Consider the following 21,330-nt stretch of genomic DNA (forward strand, 5'->3'; position numbering starts at 1 on the left):
AAAGAAAATGAAAATGGTATAATTTTTCACAGGTTTATCCCCACTGTGTGGGAAGATCTGTGGTGTATAGGGTCTGTTTGTCTATCTATCTATCTATTGCCAGACGCCTCAATCCCGTTTGGGGTGGCCACAAACAAATCACCTCCAAGTCGCCCTGTCCCCTGCCATTTCACTGCCCTGCTCCCAACTCACACCCCCCTCTCTCATATACCTCTCCACCCCGTCCCTCCATCTCATCCTCGGCCTCCCCCTCCCTCCTCCCCCCTCCACCTCACTCACATACACTCTCTTCCTTAATCTTTCACCCTCCATCCTCTCCACATGGCCAAACCACCTCAGTGTGTTCCTCATAACGCTTCTTATCACATCCACATCCACACCACAACGCTCCTTTATATCCTCATTCGTCAGCCTGTCTCTCTATGTGACTCCATAGCCTCCTCTTAAATAACTGTTTAATTGTATGAATGTTAAGTGACAATTATAGTAAAAACTAAAATTCAGACGAGGTTATGCCCCCTCCGGTCTCCCATCCCCCCAAGCACTCTTACAAATCTCAGAAAATAACCAACAGTAATTTTGTCCTTCATCAGAGGCATAGTGAGACCAGAGGAGGGATTCTCTTAGAAAGCTTCTAACGTCTTCCTTACCGGTTTATTTCTGATGCTCCATTACTACATTCGTATGTGTTACGCAATCTACGTCGATATTAAGAAAATATAAGATTAGATGAGGATATTAATGGGTAGTTTGGAAAATAAATAATTAAGGAAGAGGTCTGGAGCCTCCTTAAACGAGAATACTGGCCCGGGCCTAATCATGGGGTGGCCCGGGGCGAACTGTTAAGGGGGATTCAGGGTATTTTCCTAGAATCTTAGGACAGCTACTGAGATAGCTGTGCATATTTCGCGGGGTTATTTCTATGGCCTGAGGTGCCACCCAAGCACCGCTTTGGTTACATCACCTTTCTCTCCCTCTCAGGAGTGTATCTAAAAAAAAAAAAAAAAAAAAAAAAAAAGAGATAGCAAACTTAGGGTGGTCAAGTCAGGGATGTATTCGATCAGAATACGCAACCGTTTGCTAATGCTTGCTCGGCAGTGTTTGTTCACGTTCGTTCGCTAGTGTTACGAGCCAGCCAGTATGGAGTACGGAAGATAGAAGGATAGACTCCAGACAAAAGAAAATGAAGCTATATGTTTAAATGAAGTTGTTTTGAATGTAATTAGAATAATTTTACACATGCTTCTTATGTTCACACTGGTAATTTTAATAGAGCAGACAAATTGTTTTAGGCTTGTAATTTGCAACATCTGGCATTGTTTACTTTTTTCACCAAACTGGGGCGCTCATAGATGGGATGTCTTTCAGAGTAGGCTAGCGATGTAAGTCATCTGTCAGACTCAAGCTTACATTTATCTGGAATGATGCGGAAGTAGAAAAAGAAATAATCACGTCAGTTACTAAAATCCAGCAGTGATTGGAGCCTATCAAATGCTGCAGTATGTCCATATCAGATCCTCTTATAAAGGAGCTCAAAGGTAAGGCTACAGAATAATCTTGCATATATTTCAGACATGCTGCAGTACTAAAGAACTAATATAGTTATCCTTTGTTATGCACGAACGGTATAGTAATAGAAGTTATGAAACCTTTTATTTCCAGCTGGTATTAACTATGTGGGAAATAAAATCATTCATTGACTTATTACATGTATATGATAACATCATCTTCAACAGAGTTATATCTTACTCATTGTATATTTGCAGTAAAATCCTTTTATAAGGATTTTTGTATGACTGAGGATTGTTGGGTGATATATATACTTCATGTAGGTATATTCTTTGTTGTTTTTGTTCCCTTGGTCTGCAAGGTAACAGGCAGTATTAAATGAAAATTTTATTTCCCTCCAAATCTTTTGTGTCTGTCTAGAAGCTCACCTTTCCCATGCCATTCCCCAACATGAAGGTGTCCCTCAGTGATGCGTCCTTAGTACTACCGTACATCTTCTGTTTCTGCCTCTCTGTGTGTTGATGATTTTGCTATTTACCCTGTAGATTCAAATCTGCTTCATCTTGAATTCCTTGTCCAGTCTGCCATTGATACTGCCTCAGGGTGGGCTACTACTCATGGTTTTCATTTTTCTACCTCTGAACCCTGGACAGAAACATTTACCCATTAATGAACCACACCGCAGCCTTCTCTTTTACCATTATAACACCCCTTTTCCCTACCTCTCCATAACCGCATTTCTTGGACACATATTTGGCTCGTGATTAAATTGGAATGCTCGTTTCATCCCGTAGTTAAGTCTTCAACTCTTTATCATTTTCTGTCTGTCTGTCTATCTCTTGCCAGATGCTTCAGTCCCATAAGAGGTGGCCACAAACAAATTGCCTCCCTGTCACCCTGTCCAATGCCATGTCACTGCCCTGCTTCCAGCTTACATGCCCCTTTCTTATATACCTCTCCACTCCATCTCTCCATCTCATCCTTGGCCTTCCCTTTCCTCTTCCCCCCTCCACCTCACTCACATACACTCTCCCTGTTAGTCTTTCACTATCCATCCTCTCCACATGGCCAAACCACCTCAGTGTACAGTATTTCTACTAATGCTTTCTGTCACATACACATCCACACCACAACGCTCCTTCACTTCCTCATTTGTCAGTCTGTCTCTCCACGTAACTCCACATGCTCCTCTGAGATCACTCATTTCCACTGCTCTCACTTTTGACTTGTGTCCTTCCAACAAGGTCCAAGCTTCACTTCCATACATTAGGGTTGATACCACAAAACTGTCATGCAGTGACTTTTTTACTTCCATACCCACTTCCCTGTTCCTTGTCACTGCTTTCAACGAACCATCAGCCTTTCTTCCTTGTTGTACCCATTCAAGCACTTCATCCTCATCACACCACCCAAGTACTTAAATGCACTCACATTTTCCATTCAATGGCTTCATTTCACCCGAAGACCGTAACTTTACTCTTCCCTACATTCACCTTTAGAGTCCGCTTCTTGCACTCTCTTAAAATCATTCATCAAGCCTTGCAGTTCCCTTTTGTCTTCACTTAACAATACAGTATCATCTGCAAACAACAGTGTAGGGAGTTTCCAAACACTGCCCTCTCTCATTTGGGTCACCCCAACATCCGTTGCTCTACCTTATATCTCTTTTATGACCCCATCCATATACAGATTGAACAACCATAGGGATGACACATCCCTGTTTCAATCTAGCCTTCAAATAGAAAAATTCATTCAGATCACTATCCACATGCACTGCAGCTTTAGCCCCCTCATAGATACTCATCACGGGATTCAGCAACTTTCGATTTACTCCATATAGCCATTCTTAATACCTTCCACATTCCTTATCTATCCACCCTGTCATGTGCTTTCTCTAAATCCATGAAGGCTGCATACAACTTCTTTCCCTTCTCTAGAAATTTTTCCACTAAAGACCTAGGATTGAATATCTGATCCACACAACCTCATTCGTTCCTAAAACCTCTCTGTTCTTCATCAACTAATTCCTCCGTTATTTCCCTAACTCTGTCAGTAAATATCCTACCATATACTTTTCCTATTGCACTAAGAAGACAAATGCCCCAGTGATTACCACACACTTCTATTTCCCCTTTTCCTTTGTACAGGGAAATAATTATACCTGACTTCCAATCCTCTGGAACTCTACCTTCCTCCCAGGCCAGTCTGCACATCTTCCATATCCATTCTACTACTATCTCTCCCCCATGCTTCAGCATTTCACCACACACTCCATCAATTCCTGGGGCTTTCCCCGTTTTGACTTTCTTCATTACTTCCACTACTTCCATCCTACTGATTTCTTCCTCTTTTCTCGCCTGCCTTCTTCTCCCAGCCATTCCCCATCCACTTATACATGCATTACTTTCATTCTCTATATTCAACAGTTCCTTAAAGTGTTCTCTCCATTTTCTCACTTTTTCTCCCTTCTCTACTAACAATTTACCTTTTTTATCTTTCACTCCCGACTTACTGGTACTTCTTTGTCACCCAGTCTAACTCTTTTTACTTCTTTCCAGAACATTTTCTTACACTCCCTCCACTTTACACCCAAATTCCTTCCAATTCTTCATCCACTTTCTTCTTACTCTCTCTTACTAATTATTTCACCTCTCTCTTCCTCTCTACACATAACTTTTTCTTCCATTTCTCAACTTCCTTCTCATCCTTGTTTCATATCCACTCACTATATGTTTTCTTCTTTTGTGCCACAGCTTGTCTCACCTCTTCATTCTGCCATGCTGTTCCTTGCATTCTTTGCACTCCCTTTTGTCTTCTCTTTACCCCACACTCACCTCACATGCTGCACAAGATTTCTTCTGTGGATATCTTGCACCACCACCATGTGGTGGTCAGAAGGTCCACTCCCCCAACCTCTGTATGCTCTTGCATCCATTACACACCTTCTCATTCTGTCATCCACACACACATAATCAGTCATTGCCTTCTGTTCATTCAGTTCACCACCTACCCTTCTTATCACACGCCATGTATACCTGTGGATCATTTTGTGTCTAGAGAGGGTATTGGTTGTCACCAACCCCCTCCCTGCACAAGTGCCCATTAGAGCACTGCCATTCTCATCCACTTCTGCAGGTACACCCCACTCACCAAGTACTCCATCCACCTTCACATTCCCTACTTTTCCATTCATATCTCCAATCAAAAACAGTCTCATTCCTTTCAAACTTTTCCATGCATGCTTGCCCATTTGTCCAGAACTCTTCTTTCACTCTGCTTGCATGATCTTGCGTTGGTGCATACACACACACATACACACAGTCACATTTATAGTCCAACTGTCAGTCTTACGACACAATCCATGAGCCAACAGATCCGTACTCCCATATATTCTCCTTCTATCTCTTGCACACAACAGTACACACTCCTTCTTTTGCCCTCTCATTCTCACCTACTTCCGCATGTATACGCCATCCATACTCCCATTCTCTTCTAGTCTCACCTCTCCATTTTGTCTCTGTTGTTCCACATGCATCCACTTTTGCATCCTCAAGCACCTGGACAATCTCTCTCACTTCATCATATGCATCCCTTATATTCCATGTCACAATCCGTACCGTGTCATTTGTTCAGTCCTTTGTGGTCACCTGTTGGTCAGTCCTGGTCCGAGGCTTCTTGTTCATATTTTTAATTAGTTGTTTACCAGGGAGGGGCATTAACCCTCTGCCAACCCACTTGTTGTCATGTGGGGAACATGTGTTGGTTGGTTGTAAGGTTATCACCCAGCATTGTAAATGATTTCCTGGTTTACTGGAAATAATTTGGCATACCACTTAATGTAGAGCTACTGTAAAATAGAATACTGCTACACTAAGTGTGTGGATGATAGGCACCCCCACCTACCATCATTTTTACTTGCCGCAAACACTGTCTCATCTTTCATATGGTGCTGATCGTGTCACCCACGCATCATCTTCACTCTGTCAACGTTCTTTAAACTCGATTATGGTTGCTGTGCCTATTCAACCTCCACTTGCACTCTTTCAAAGTTAAATTCCATTAATTGTACTGGTCTTCTTATAGCTTTTGGTGTTTTTTGGTCAACTCCTGCTACAAGTCTTCTTGTTGAATCAAGTATTCCCCCCCTTTCTTATCTTTATTCTCTTCTCACTGTTAGGTCATATCCATGTCTCCATAATTTCCTACTGATAAGTTACTCCGCCCTACCAGCCTTCTCTAACATACTTTAAATAAAGATTCTACCACAGAGTCAATATCTCTCTTTAATAGTAGCTATTGCTACAGTAGCTGTTAGTATAATTCATGTCCAAACAATTCTCTAAGCCAGTTTGTTTATCAGGGCACATCTTAGAGGCAACTAAGGTTGGCCTCAAGGAGTCAGTGGAGGACAGTACGCCGTGCTTGCTTCCGCTGTGCCAGGTGCTGGAAGCCATCTTCCGTAAGGGCCTCAACCATACTGTTCACTCGGCCTTTGGACTTACTAGACGAGACTATTGGTCATGGCTGGAGAAAACTGCCCACACTTATACTGGGTATGTGTCTTAGGGGTCATGGAGGGGATTTTAAACACCACCCTTGTCTAGTTGTTCGTATGGTATCTACTCTCATCATCTCCTACGTACTTCCTTCTGGATTACCAGTAATGACATCCAAAGCAAGAATAAGTTTTTTTATAACTTTAGTGATGTGTTATCTGGATGAATTTTTTTATTGCCAGAATGCCCCCCAGATGTGCTTGTCAGATACTGAAATGCAAAAATTTTTGAGTACCGGTACCGGTAAGTTACCAGGTATGCTACAGTATGATGTGTACCTGGTATGTTCTTGTAAAAATTAATTAGATAGCTTTTTGGCCTTTTTTTCTTTTGTAATTGGTGGATTGAATTTGTCTGTCAGGTAATGTGAAGTGCATTTACAGTACAGTGGGGCACCAATTTTCGCGCCTAATTGGGTCCAAAAATAATGCGCGAAAGTGGAATTAGCAAAAGTTGGGGCATTGTCTTTATGGCAAAAAGGCTAATTGGTTCCCGGTTATCCTAAAGTAACATCAGATTTTCATTTTCACTTGCAATACAGTACATCAAATCACTATTGTACATTGCATTGTGAGATACAAACAATAAAAACTGTACAGTACACATTATATGAGGAGAAACATACCACAGAGACCAGGTTGAGGTGTTTAATGGATGTTGGGGGTAAGTATCCGAGGCACGTGGCGGGCTTATTTAGCCACGCCAGACGTATTGGCGCCACCTCTTGCTGCCTCGCTACCATTCTCTCTCTCTGCCTCCTCAGATGCAACTTGATGCAACACTTCCACTGTGTGCTGAATTTCCCTTTGTGCTAGGTTCTTTTGAACAAATCCATCGAAATCTTCCTTTTCATTTCATTATTATACTGCCGTTTCTTCACTCCAACACGATACTCTCTTTTAGCCTTGGCCTTTCCTCCCGACTTTGAATGTCCCGGCCACTTTTTATCACCACCACTGCCTCCCGGCCCTCCCCCCACACCACCAGGCTCTCCCCCCACACCACCAGGCCCTTTCCCCACACTACCAGGTATAGTAGAGGCCATTGAATCGTGAGAATCCAACACAATGGAGCTAGCACGCTCGTACACAATGGCGGGAATGGGTGGACAGAGTGTTGACATGACGTCATTCAAGATGGCGGTGGGTTGCGGGCGGGTGGTGCAGGAAATTCAAAGTTCAAAATATTGTCCCAAACCCAAAATTTGTGCGCGAAAATCAATTTTTTTCAAGTGAAAGTGGAAGTTAGGGAATATTTGGTGCATGCCGCGAAAGTGGATTCCGCGAATCCTGCTGTAGCGAAAGTTGGTGCACTACTGTATAAAGAAAAAAAAAAGTGCATATTATTGGCCCTGTGAAGTAGAACTAGGATTTTGAGGGCTTGAATGATGAGTGAATGAGTGCTTGACCCATATCAATGGGCATGTTGTTGTTACTTTCTTTTTCTTTGTTTTCTGGACCCTACCTGTCCCCAGCCTTAGCTGCTAATAATAGTTAAGGATGATGATAAGTATGGGGAAAGGGTAATGTATCATTAAGAGGGTAATTACAAGACTAGTGACAAATGTAATGGGATCCTTTTTGAAGGTAGTTCCTCATAAGGTAGAGTTCAGTGTTGGAGCATTTCATGCAGTACAGCTCACAGTATCAGATGATGGAGTTTTCTTGTTGTTGTTGTTGTTGTTGTTGTTTTGCGTTGCCTTTAGTGTCACTGAGGCAGAACACTGGAGCGATGGGGTAGCCAGTCGCCCTCATCAGATCTCTGGTGGGTAGATTGGCATCCTGGCCACCATACTCCCAGTGGGCGAGGTGCACTGTGACAGCAGCAGCACTGTGGCACCACACTGCATCAGGACAGGATAATCAGGACTGTTTGGCTCCTAGGAGATCCCTCAGGATGTGGTGCCACTGCGAAGAGGCATCCCATCAACACCATTGTGGTGTGATTGCTTCCTGTGAAAATTCAATTTTATTGAATATTTTTCTGTATATTTTCCATTTGCTATAGTGAGTTGCCATGCCAGGTGTTAGTTAAGTTTTCTTAAACTTGCCAGATGCACACTTTCATGCATGGTGTGTGAAAGGCTAATCTCTTCCATACAATGACATATTTTGGGTATATTTTTGCTGCTGGAGGCATATTTTATGCAGCCCAGGGGGATACCTCTTGTAGTGAAAAGGTGAATGGTGATTGCTTCTGTCCTCCTTGCAAAACAATAATGGGTCTTTCCTAATATGAATAAAATTATCGGGAATAACATTAATAAATGATACCGTACAATGCAGAAAAAAAAAATACGACGCCAGATTTACGGGGTTAAAGGATATGCAATTTGGAGGACTGGATAGGATTATACCCGTGGAGCACGACTCTGAGGTTGTCATTATCGTACCCTGGCAACCGACCATTCAAAAGTGTGTCCGGTTTCGTATCATATTACATTATACACGAATCATATAATTATGGACGAATATGTTATCCAAGAATATTATTATACACGAACACATTATACACGAATCACTTTTATCTCATGTTATACACGAAATGGGGTGCAATATTGTATGGTAGGTTGCCAGGGTATGATAATGACAACCTCAGAGTCGTGTGCTGCGACTATAGTAAAATAGATGCACCACTGAAGATATGAAGATGGGATGATTCTTTCTGCACAATTTTCTTTGTGTATGTACCACTGAAGATATGAAGATGGGGTGTTTCTGCACAGTTTTCTTCGTGTATGTGTAGTGGTTGGTCAGTGGGGTGTGCCAGCTGACGTAGATGGGAATGGAAGCGCTTTGGTGGACATCTGTGCTGGAAAGGGGTTGGCAATAGCCAACACCTACTTTCGGCATATGATGATCCACCAGTACACATGGAGAGTAATGAGGAGGACGGATGGTGAACTTGTTGAACGAAAGGCAGTGATAGACTGTGTGTGTGTGGATGAGCGAATGAGAAGACAAGTGTTGGATGCAAGAGTGTGGAGAGGGTAGGGGAATGGAGTCTCGGACCATCACTTAGTGATGGCCAAGGTAGAGCTGCAAAGAAAGTGGTTAAGGAGACGAAGGGGAAGACAGGAGGAAGCAACTCCTGTGAGAAGAGTGGAGAAATTGCAAGATAGTGAGAAAATGACAGAGTATAAGAGCATAGTGGAAGAAAGATTGGGAAGGTATGAGCTAGAGCGGATGGAAGGGGTGGAAGACGTATGTAAGATATTCATGGAAGAGATAGGCGCAGCGTGTGAGGTGGTTTGTGGAGTGAGGAGAAGATGCAAGGGTGTGCAAGGGACAGCATGGTGGAATGATGAGGTGAAACGAGCTGTGGAACAAAAGAAGAAGGCATATAGTGAATGGTTAGCGAGTAGAGGTAGGGGAGAAAATGAGAGAGAGAAGGGAGAGGTATATGTGAGCAGGAGAAGGGAGGTTAAGAGATTGGTGAAGGAGAGTAAGAAGAAAGTGGATGAAGAGTTTGGGAGGAATCTGAGTGTGAAATGGAGGGAGAGTAAGAAATTGTTTTAGAAGGAGGTAAAGAAAGTAAGGCAGTGTGAAAGGGGAAATAGCAGGAGAGTGAAAGATAGGAATAATAGATTGTTGGTGGAGAAGAGAGAGAAACTGAGGAGATGGAAGGAGCACTTTGAGGATTTGTTGAATGTAGAGAGTGAGAGCAGTGCGAGTATAAGTGGTTGGGGAATGGCTGGGAGAAGAAGAGATGAGAGGAGGGAGGAAGAGATCAGTAGGGCGGAAGTAGTGGAAGCGATGAAGAAGATTAAGTTGGGAAAGGCCCCAGGAATTGATGGAGTGTGTGGTGAAATGCTTAGGTATGGGGGTGAGATTGTTGTGGATTGGATATGGAAGTTGTATAGATTGGCTTGGGAAGAGGGAAGGGTTCCAGAGGACTGGAAATCAGGTATAATTGTTCCTTTATACAAAGGAAAAGGGGAGAGAGAAATATGTGGTAACCATAGGGGTATTTGCCTACTTAGTGTGACTGGTAAAATATATGGTAGAATACTCATTGATAGGGTTAGGCATATGACAGAGGAGCTAGTTGGAGAAGTACAAGGAGGATTTAGGAAGGGAAAAGGGTGTGTAGATCAGATATTTGTTCTAAGATGTTTAGTGGAGAAGTATCAAGAGAAGGGAAGGAAAGTGTATGCTGCCTTCATGGACTTGGAGAAAGCTTATGACAGAATAGATAGGCAAGGTATGTGGAAGGTATTAAGAATATATGGAGTGGAGGGGAAATTTTTGAGTGCTGTGAAGAGTATGTACGAGGGAGCTAGGGCTGCGGTGCGAGTGGATGGTGAGCTGAGTGAGTACTTTGATCTCAATGTGGGACTGCAACAGGGTTGTGTGATGTCTCCATGGTTGTTTAATATATACATGGATGGGGTTGTAAAGGAGGTGCAGGGTAGAGTAGTGGATGTGGGGGTGGCTCTAATGAATGAGGGTGAGATTTGGAAGCTTCCGGTGTTGCTGTTTGCTGATGATACAGTACTGTTGAGTGAAGATGAATGGGAGTTGCAAGGTTTGGTGAATGAATTTGGGACAGTGTGTGGGAGGAGGAATCTGAAAGTTAATGTAAACAAAAGTAAAGTTATGGTGTTTGAGAGGAATGAAGTCACAGAGTGTGCAGTGAGGTTGGATGGTGAGGATATGGAGAATGTGAGTGCATTCAAGTACTTGGGTAGTGTGATGAGTAGGGATGGAACTTTGGGGGATGAAGTGCATGAAAGGGTACAGCAGGGAAGGAAGGTTGTTGGTACACTGAAAGCAGTGTTGAGAAATAGGGAGGTGAGTATGGAAGTTAAGAAGTCACTGCATGATAGTATTGTGATCCCTACCCTGACGTATGGAAGCGAGGCATGGACCTTGCAAGAGGGGAACAAGTCAAGAGTGAGAGCAGTGGAAATGAGTTACTTGAGAGGAGCATGTGGAGTGACGTGGAGGAACAGGTTGACGAATGAAGAAGTGAAGGAATGCTGTGGGGTGGATGTGGATGTGGTTCAGAAGATTAGGAGAAATACATTGAGGTGGTTTGGACATGTGTAGAGAATGGAGAATGAAAGACTGACTAAGAGGGTGTATGTAGGGGAGGTGGAGAGAGGGAGAGGGAGAGGTAGACCAAGGATGAGGTGGAGGGATGGAGTTGAGAGGTATATGAGGGAGGGGGGGGTGAGTTGGGGGGAGGGTAGTCAAATGGTGGGTGACAGAGCGACTTGAAGGCGTTTTGTCTGCGGCCACCCTTTGCAGGATTAGGGCGTCGGGCTATAGATAGATAGATACTGTATATACCTGTATATATATATATATATATATATATATATATGCTGTATATATACTGTATATATACTGTATATATATATATATATATATATATATACAGGTATATATATACAGTAATCACTCTAATATCCGGACGCCCAATAACCGAACATCCCCACTAACCGAACCTTATCGTCCTGGGATCAAACATTCCCAAAATGGTCCGGAAAAAAAAAAAAAAAAAAATCGATTTTTTGCCGTCCGTAATTTGAACTTGCCGCGCGCGCCGCGTGAGAGCATTGTTTTGGTTCGTCATTCCTCCGACGTCCGATAGAGCGCCGCTGCATCCTCCCCACTTCCCGCCCGTCTCTCACCGCGACTGGACCTACGCTCTTCGCCATGGCTGCCCACGTGCTCGCTTTTGTGGTGGTGCCGTACTTGCTGCAAGGCCTCCTGCTGCTCTCTGCCCTCCTCTTAGTGTGTGTGATGATGGCCCCGCCTCCTGAGAAAAGGAAGAGAGTGGTGTTGACTCTGGAGAAGAAACGGGAGATATTGGAGAAAGTTGATGCGGGTTGGTCTTCTTCACGCATTCTCCGCGAGGTTAACCTGGCCCGGTCAACTTTGTTCGATATCAAGCGTTCCCGAGACAAGCTCATGCAGTACATGGCTGACTTCTCGTCGAGAAGCAAACGCAACGTGGAAAGGAAGGTTATGTTTACCCCCAAGTTTGCAGAAATCGACCGATCCACGTTGATTTGGTATCGACAGCAACGTGCAGCTGGTGTGATGGTACGTGGAACGGAGCTGAAGGCTGCTGGTGAGAAGTTTGCAAGGCTTCACGACGCCCTAGACTTCAAGACATCCGAGGGTTGGCTCTTTGCGTTCAAGTTGCGACATGGCCTTACTAACCGTAAAGCACATGGCGAAGCACTGGGCGCTAATGATGATGGAGTTGACGAGTTTCGGCACAAGGTGAAAGGCTTGATCGTCAGGGAGGGCCTCACTCTCGGTCAAGTCTATAACGCAGACGAAACTGGCCTATTCTATCGCTCGGTGCCAACGAACACTCTAGCCCATGAGACGGAGAAGCGTGTACCTGGCCGCAAGCTTTCTAAGGAACGGATATCTGCTTTGTGTTGTGCCAATGCTAACGGCATGCACCGGCTTAAGCCCGTTATTGTTGGCCATGCAAAGCAGCCTCGGTGCCTTCGTGGGGTGATGGATGTCCTTCCTGTCGTATGGTACCATTCTTTGAAAGCATGGTTCACAGCTGTGATTTTCAAAGACTGGTTTCACCGTCACTTCGTCAAGGAGGTCATCCAGTACCAGACGAAGACACTGGGAATTCCTCTCGACCAGGTAAAGGCTCTCCTTCTCCTCGACAATGCACCTGCCCACCTGTGCGACAAGGACTTGGTTGCTGAGAATGGCCGTATTAGGTGCATGTTTCTGCCACCTAATACGACTGCTCTCATTCAACCCATGGACCAAGGAGTGATCGTGGCAACAAAGCGCCTGTACCGTCGGATGTTCCTGGACAAGGTGATGGTTGTTCTTGAGGACGAGGACGAGCGCAGGGAAGGACGTGACACTCGAGGCAAGCGGACTTTGGAAAACCTTCGCCGCTACAACATCAAGTCTGTGCTGTACAACTGGGCTAGTGCATGGAAGGAAGTCCCTGTGAAAACTCTTGAAAATGGTTGGTCTCGTCTGCTTCTCGGAACAGATGTGGAGTACGATTTCCTAGGGTTTGACGTGGATGACTTCCATGCACGGCTACGTACGCATGGCGACGATGTTGATGTGGACGATGTTCGTGAGTGGTTGGACGACGACGAGGGCGATCCTGGATATCAGACGTTGTCTGATATCGAGATCGCGTCTTCGGTTGCTGGTGTCAGTCCCGAACTTGAAGATTCCGACGACGAAGGCGATGATGATGCGGACTCCTCTCAGCAGGACACTACTCCAGCCATCCCCAAGCTGAGCGCACTCCGGAAACATCTAGAGTTCGTCCTAGACTACCTGGAACACCCGGACTGTGACAGGGAGATGGGGCCCTTGGGACTCGTGGAGGAAGTGCGTGCTTTCCGGCAGCGCATCATCAATCGCCAGAATCGTCGGTCCTTGCGTCAGTCAACGATTGACAGTTTTTTCAGGCCCGTGACCCCAGCTGTGCCAAGCCCTGGTTCCACTCCGTTGCCTCCCCAAGACAGGCCCTCATGCTCCGAGCCACAGCCCAGCACATCAGCTACAGTGGAGTCACCGCTCGATGTGAGTTTGCGGCTATCTTCAGAGTCTTCTGTAGTCGGTACGCCATCACCACGACCCACCGATGCACCCCTTGGTCGCCTGCCAGTGATACTCTCGGACTCTGACAGTGAATAAACAGCAAGAACTTCTCCACTAGACCACACGGGAATTTTGAGTGTTGTGCAGTGAAAAAAACGGTGTGTTGTGTTAAGGTTTTCAAAATGAGAGAAAAGACTCAGTGGAAACAAAATTTAACTTAACTAACCTTCTTTGTTTTGGCTTTAGAAATTGAAAAGATTGGGAAAAGTTTATGTGCAACACGAAAGTTAACTGGAACATTATTTGGACTAAAGTGAACACTGTGAAGAGAATGGACTTCTGTGTGTTATTGACTAAGTTCAGTGCAAGACTTCAGGAAGAGTGTACTGCAAGTGCTTCAGGAAATCGTTCTTACTGTCAGAGTCCGAGAGGAGGCGGTTATTCATCGAGGTGGCCAGGGACTTGCTGTAAGTAGCCAGAATGTTTCATATTGTACTTTTTTCCATACTATACTTACCAGAATGTGTCATACTGTACTTTTTTCCATACTATACTTACCGCATGCATGTGCAGTAGGAATGTGTTTTTCAGAGTTAGGTTCGGTTGGGGTCCATAAGTACCAGAATGTTTATTAATGTATGAACATACTTCTAAACCCTCATTTTATGTTTCTTTTGCATATATTTCAGTCATTTATGTGCCTTATTGGTGTGATTTGGGTGTTAAATAGGTGCTATGCATGTCCGGAGGGAGTTGTATAGGTGTTTCTCTGAGTTAGGGTCCATAAGTACAAGTCCATAAGCTGGGGCCCAATATCCGGACGAAACCAATATCCGAACCTACCGATGGCTCTATTGATCCGGATATTGGAGGGGTTACTGTATATATATATGTAGTTGGAGAAGAACAGGGAGGCTTTAGGAAGGGAAGAGTCTGTGTAGATCAGATATTCATTCTTATATCTTTAGTGGAAAAGTTTCTAGAGAAGGGAAAGAAGTTGTATGTGCCTTTCATGGATTTGGAGAAAGCATATGACAGGGTGGATAGGCAAGGATTGTGGAAGGTATTAAGAATATATGGAGTAGATGGGAAGTTGTTGAATGCTGCGAAGAGTATGTATGATGGTGCTAAGGTTGCAGTGCGTGTGGATGGTGAACTGAGTGAATTTTTCTTTTTGAAGGTTGGGTTGAAACAGGGATGTGTCTTGTCTCCATGGTTGTTCAATCTGTACATGGATGGGGTAATAAAAGAGGTACAAGGTAGGGTAGTGGATGTTGGAGTGGCCCTGGTGAGAGAGGTTAGTGTTTGGAAACTCCCTGTACTGTTGTTTGCAGATGATACTGTGTTGTTGAGTGAATACAAAGGGGAGCTGGAAGGCTTGGTGGATGAGTTTGGGAGAGTGTGTAAGAAACGAAATCTAAAGGTGAATGTAGGGAAGAGTAAAGTGATGGTCTTCGAGAGAGGTGAAGTCAGTGAATGAACAGCGAAGTTGGATGGTGAGGAATTGGAAAATGTGAGTACGTTTAAGTACTTGGGCAGTGTGATGAGTAAGGATGGAGGTTTGGAGGGTGAAGTGCTTGAAAGGGTACAGCAGGGAAGAAAGGTTGCTGGTTACTTGAAAGCAGTGATAAGAAACAGGGAAGTGAGCATGGAAGTGAAATAATTACTACATGACAGTATTGTGATACCAACTCTAACGTATGGAAGTGAAGCTTGGATGTTGTTGGAAAGACACAAGTCAAGAGTGAGAGCAGTGGAAATTAGTTATTTAAGAGGAGCCTGTTGAGTCACATGGAGAGACAGGCTGACAAATGAGGATATAAAGGAGCGTTGTGGATGTGGATGTGGATGTGGATGTGGATGTGATAGGAAGTGTTAGGAGGAATACACTGAGGTGGTTTGGCCACGTGGAGAGGATGGAGGGTGAAAGACTGACGAAGAGAGTGTATGTGAGTGAGGTGGAGAGGGGGAGTGGGAGGGGAAGGCCGAGGATGAGATGGAGGGATGGGGTGGAGAGATATGTGAGAGAGTGGGGTGTGAGTTGGGAGCAGGGCAGTGAAATGGCAAGGGACAGGGCGACATGGAGGTGATTTGTTTGTGGCCACCCCGAACGGGATTGAGGCGTCTGGCAATATATATATATATATATATATATATATATATATATAGATATAGATATATATATATATATATATATATATATATATATATATATATATATACAGGTCTCCCTCGTTTTACGATTGTTATGCGTTCCTAGAAAGGGAATCGTAAACCGAAATATCGTAAAGCGAAATTAAGGTTTAATGGGAAAAATAGGGATGCGTTCATGGACTCATGTATAAGGAACCCAAGACCCATACAAGTGATCTAATATGCAATAATAATGATGATGTTTTATGTATTGTAGTGCATCTGAATCACATATGTATGTATATTTGCAAACATAAAGACATGAAATAGCAAAAACAACATGAAATACAGCTGTACTGTACTGTAATGTACTTTTATGTACCCTCCTACTGTACTGTAGCTCTGTCCACCCTTAGTCGGTCCCCCCCGAGGCTGGAGGATGTAATGCCTTAATGTCTTCTCCGATGCTAGGAGACATCCTGGGCCAAAGCCCATCACTCATCAACACAAGAGGTGGAGAGGGAGGAAGCAGGGGTGGTGGAGGTTTGGGTGGCAGGGGTGCATGAATCAGGAGAATGAGAGGTGGTGGAGGTGGAGGTTTGGGCGGGTATGCCATGCAACTCTCAGCTGATCTGCCTGTGAGCACGGGATTTCCACATGTCCAATCGTAAATGCGAGGGAGCTCAATTGTAAAATGAACACTTGGTACTAAAGGATCGTAAATGCGATACAGCGTAAAATGAGGGAGACCTGTATATATATATATATATATATATATATATATATATATATATATAAAACAAAAATATATATATATATATATATATATTTATATAAATAACATATATATATATATATATATATATATATATATATATATATATATACAGAATATTAAATTGTCTGTATATTTATAATAGATTGGAGAGTGGATACAAGGAGAGTGTGGACGCAGTGATGAGTAGTCATTGTGTTACCACTATGCAGGGCCGTGGGAGGCTGTTCATCAGGTATGCTCTTAACAACAAGTGTCTCCATGTTCCTGTTGAAATTATGGTAAGTTCTGTTTACCAGTAAAGTACCGTACCTTTCATGTGCCTTGCACTGGCAGTGTATCATAGTTATTGAGTTACAAATATGTTGTACAAGTTATGTCATTTGTAGTACTTATGCCTTCTGAGGTATGCATATGTGGCTCTTCACACCATAGTGTGAAAACCAACTGTTTCTTTTGCTGAAACACCTTCAGCTTGCTGCCATTCCTTTATTTCTTAATCCGTTTGTTTCACACTTGGGACACTTGGTCCATAGGAAAATACCCCCAGACAGTTTTCATTCTTACTTCTTTCTTTAAGAAAGGTTTTAAGGGATCTTTGTATGTGGCATATGTTAGGAGTGCAGTGTTGTATGGTAGTGAGACGTGGCAGTAAAGGAAGAGAATATTCGCAGGCTCAAATGTGCAGAAATGGCAGTGATTAGGTGGATGTGCAGTGCATGCCTGAATGCGCTGAGGGGGCCAGGTTTACGATGGAAGAGGTGAGAGTTGGGATGGGACAGGAGTGTATTGGTGTTGTGATGAGGAGAGTTAGATTGAGATGGTTGCAGCATGTGGAGAGGATGGGGATGATAATTGGGTGCAGAAAATGAGACGTATTAACGTTAGGGATAGGGTTGCGAGAGGTAGACCGAAAAAGACCTTGGATAAAGTCATTGAGTGTAACCTCAGGGATAAGGAACTGAATGGGGCAGCTGCCAGAGATTGAGCGACTTGGAGAGCTTCCATTCGGTGACCAAGGCCAATGCATGTAAGCATGTTGGAGCCTTTTAAAACGATAATGAAAAGTCATGTCATACAGACACAAATACTGTATTGTTTCCTATGTTCTTGCATGTTCATTAACCACTGAGAGATGGATGCCCGCACATACCAACTGAGGATACTAGGGCCAAAAAGACGGGTGTCCACATATGCGGTCACGCCCCACCCCTCCCCAACATCCAAACCCCCCCTATCCACCCCACCCCCCTACCACCACACCCACACACCATCCTCCATCCCCACCCTCAAACTCCCACTGTCCCCAACTCCCCAAACCCCCCCACCACCCCAACCCCCCCACCACCTCTAATCCCCACCTTCCCACCATTGCCACCCTCCCCCCCCAGCCCCCCACTGCTCACCCCCTACACTCCCAATAACCCCCCCCATCCCCAACCACACCCCACCACCCCCATTGCCTGCCCACCCTCTGTGCCCCTAACAACCCCCTCATCCCCCCAATTGTCCGCACCACCCCCCCACTCCCCCATCATCCCCCACCACCCCCTGTCCCCCACCCCCTACCCCTGCCACCCCAACCCCCTACCCTCACCACCCCAAGCCCCTGCCCACTACCCTCCCCCACCCCTCACACCCCCATCCCCCAAACCCCCACACCCCCAAAATCCCCCACACCCCCAAAACCCCCCACACCCCTAAAACCCCCCACACCCCCAAACCCCCCCACACCCCCCAAACCCCCCCCACACACCCCAAACCACCCCAGCCCTCCAACCCCCACTGCCATCTGCACCCCCTACCCACCCCAACCCCCTCCCCACTACCCACATCCCACCCCCCATTTCCCACCCCCATCCATCACCCTCCCACCCTCACCCTACCCCCCAACCACCCTCACCTCCCCCAACCACCCAGCCTCCCCCCCCTGCACCACCCCACAACCCCCCCACCCCACCCCCAATACCACCCACAAACCCCCCCACCATATCTCACCTGCTGATTATGCCTGTCTTGAGCATATGTCAAAACATTTTGGTGTCTGTTTTTTAGGGGTTAATCATCATGGCAGTTTGCATAGAAGTATGTCAGCTGTACTACAGCTGTGTGGAGACCATCCTGCATTCCTTTGGGAATGTTGGCAACCTTTAATTATTGAATAGTTTTGCCACTGACAGGTTTTTAGTACTGTACAGGTACTGTACTATCAAATTACCTGTGTCCTAGCTTTTGTTGTGCTTCCTTTTGTTAGCATGTTCCTACACAGTTTGAAGAAAATAAGGTATCTAGAATACTTTGTCTTAACTATAATCTATCTGTTTCATTAATTGTAGGAAAGAACTCTGAGTATCATCTTTATTGTATTCAGATTTGAGTGAAACATGTGGAGCAATATCATAGAAAATCAGGGTCATAGGTCTTTGATAAAATACAGAAAGTACTATTCTTTTACTCTATGTACTCATAGTATATATTTATTCTTTTTTGTTCATTGTTCATTCTTCTCACTAAAATGTAGACCATTGTACATATAACATATATAAGAAAATTGATTACCTGCTTTAATCCCCAAATTGATGCCTGTATAGACTGAACAGTGTTTTGGTATATTCAGGTTAGGACAAAAAGCCCAGAGAGCATCTATTATGAAGATTCCATTATTGGAAATGAAATCCTTGGCGAAATCTTCCTGAGTCTGCTGTATCAGTGTTCCCATATAAGCTTTGAACTGCAACTGGACAATGCTTCTTTTCTGGATGAGACTTGGCACCTCCCCATCTACCAACATTATCAGCTGGTACCCTGCAGGGACCTTGGTATATACTTGGGGTAAGATAATAGTGGAGTATTTCATATTTAAATATCATATCATCATTTGGTTTTCATATGGTGAAAAAATAACTCCTTATGATAGGGAATGGTTGCTTGTCATTACCCCCTAGTTTGAAATTTGTCAGTAAGGAAGAGCTTAATGGATTAACTCTTGCCCTGGTCCTTATATATTTAACACTGTTAATGGTGATTGGTAGATCCACAGTTTATTAAATATATTGATCCATCCATCCATCATCCATCTTACATTGCTCCATGAGGAGTGTGGAAGCCCAGGGCTAGGCTACTTGGTCATGACATTTAAGATGAGATTACAATATATTTGGTATTACAGTGACACCTCTGTGCTGTACCTAACACTTGGGCACTGTGTTGGCAATTTCTAGCTCATCCTAATTTAACATGTAAAAAAAAAAAGAAGAGAGAGAAATTTACATTGAACTTCTCATTTGCCCAATAATGGTCCTCAGTTTATAATGTGTAGTCTTCAATTTACTGAATGTGATACCTGCTTAATAAGGATTTTTTTTTTTTTTTTTCTGAAATGGAGATTTTTTAAATGGTGATTTCAGTGTACTTTCACCTGTAAGAATTCAACTAGTTCAGTAAATTGAGGATTTACCATCTTACTCATTTGTGATGCATAATTACCAAGTAACAAACTGCTTACTAACAAGTAATATGTATACTAACATTGCACTATTTTACCGTATATAAGAAGTATGATAAGTAGTATTAATGAAAAGTGTTGCAAGTGTATAAATGTTAAAGTAACCAGCTCAGCATTGATCTGGTGCATGAATTCTAGAGATGAATTGTGCGCAGCCTGTGACTATATATATATCCCTCTAACATACTTCTCACCATTCAGTAATAGGTTTACTTACTGCTGTAGTGTTTAGTCTACTATACATTATTGTGCCAGCTGTTCACTGCACTACTAAAGAGAGCATATGACTTCATCTACTGAAGTGGTAAGGCCTCATCCCATTCTCTGTTCTCCAGTCTCTCTCTCTCTCTCTCTCTCTCTCTCTCTCTCTCTCTCTCTCTCTCTCTCTGTCAGCGCTTCTATCATAATAACGCTACGCCAGCTAATTGGTGCAGTCTGTTTCTTTTTGAAAAGATCTTGTGTGTGTATAAATATTTGTATCTATATCTATATCTATATATATCTATATCTATCTATCTATCTATCTATATATATATATATATATATATGGAGGCTCTGTGGTACAGTGGTAGTGTGCGTTTTCGTACACTGAAGAACGAGGGTTCACTCCCTGCCAAGGTAATAAACTTTGGGAGTGTTCTTCTGGCCATGTACTGCATTGGCGGACACAAGGGGTGTTGTGATTGAACCAGTGTTGCATACTATAAAAATATTCTTGCACCCAGTCGGCTTGCACGGGCCGATTACACTTGGTTCACAGACTACACACACATCCAAAGCCACTCCAACACCACAATTACACTTACAAGCACTTCTCACCCTACATACAATCTCTATTAGACAGCCTAACCCACTTGGTAGAGATATATTGGCTGTATCGTCCCCACTTCGGTAAGGATAGGCCGGTCCTGCAGTGGACACTCAAACGGCTGATAAGATGAGAGAGATATATATATATATATATATATATATATACACACACATATATACACATATATATATAGAGAGAGAGAGAGAGATATAGGTAGATGGACAGATAGATAGATAGATTGATAGATAGATAGATACAGTATTTTTTCATCATCATGTAAACTTTCAGTTATCCATTATAATTCAGCCAAGCTCTACGCCGAATAACATGAAATGCCAGATATTGCATAGTACCCCCCATCAACTCAACATTCAATGTTGCGCTGGATGTGCTACAATCCGTCTCGGCCCTCTATCCTAAGAACTTTCCCTTGAGTAAAAAATGAAATCTAAGCATAAAATACAATAAAATAATGATACAGAAGA

The 21,330-nt window shown here is 43.7% G+C and overlaps 1 protein-coding gene across 1 annotated transcript in view; it reads left to right on the forward strand.

Annotated features, from left to right (window-relative positions):
* Nucleotides 1–1,381: 1,381 nt before the first annotated feature.
* LOC145411805 (uncharacterized) overlaps nt 1,382–21,330 on the forward strand; it is a 35,235-nt gene continuing 15,286 nt past the window's right edge. The window contains exons 1-4 of the mRNA XM_080281749.1: nt 1,382–1,538; nt 5,870–6,062; nt 16,675–16,810; nt 19,147–19,361. Of these exons, the coding sequence (XP_080137875.1) occupies nt 1,502–1,538; nt 5,870–6,062; nt 16,675–16,810; nt 19,147–19,361 (581 nt within the window). The 5' untranslated portion in view covers nt 1,382–1,501. The remainder of the gene's footprint in view (nt 1,539–5,869; nt 6,063–16,674; nt 16,811–19,146; nt 19,362–21,330) is intronic.

Source organism: Coenobita brevimanus, chromosome 91 (genome assembly GCF_032717465.1).
Source record: "Coenobita brevimanus isolate Jiangsu-jjx chromosome 91, ASM3271746v2, whole genome shotgun sequence".
Taxonomy (NCBI): domain Eukaryota; kingdom Metazoa; phylum Arthropoda; class Malacostraca; order Decapoda; family Coenobitidae; genus Coenobita; species Coenobita brevimanus.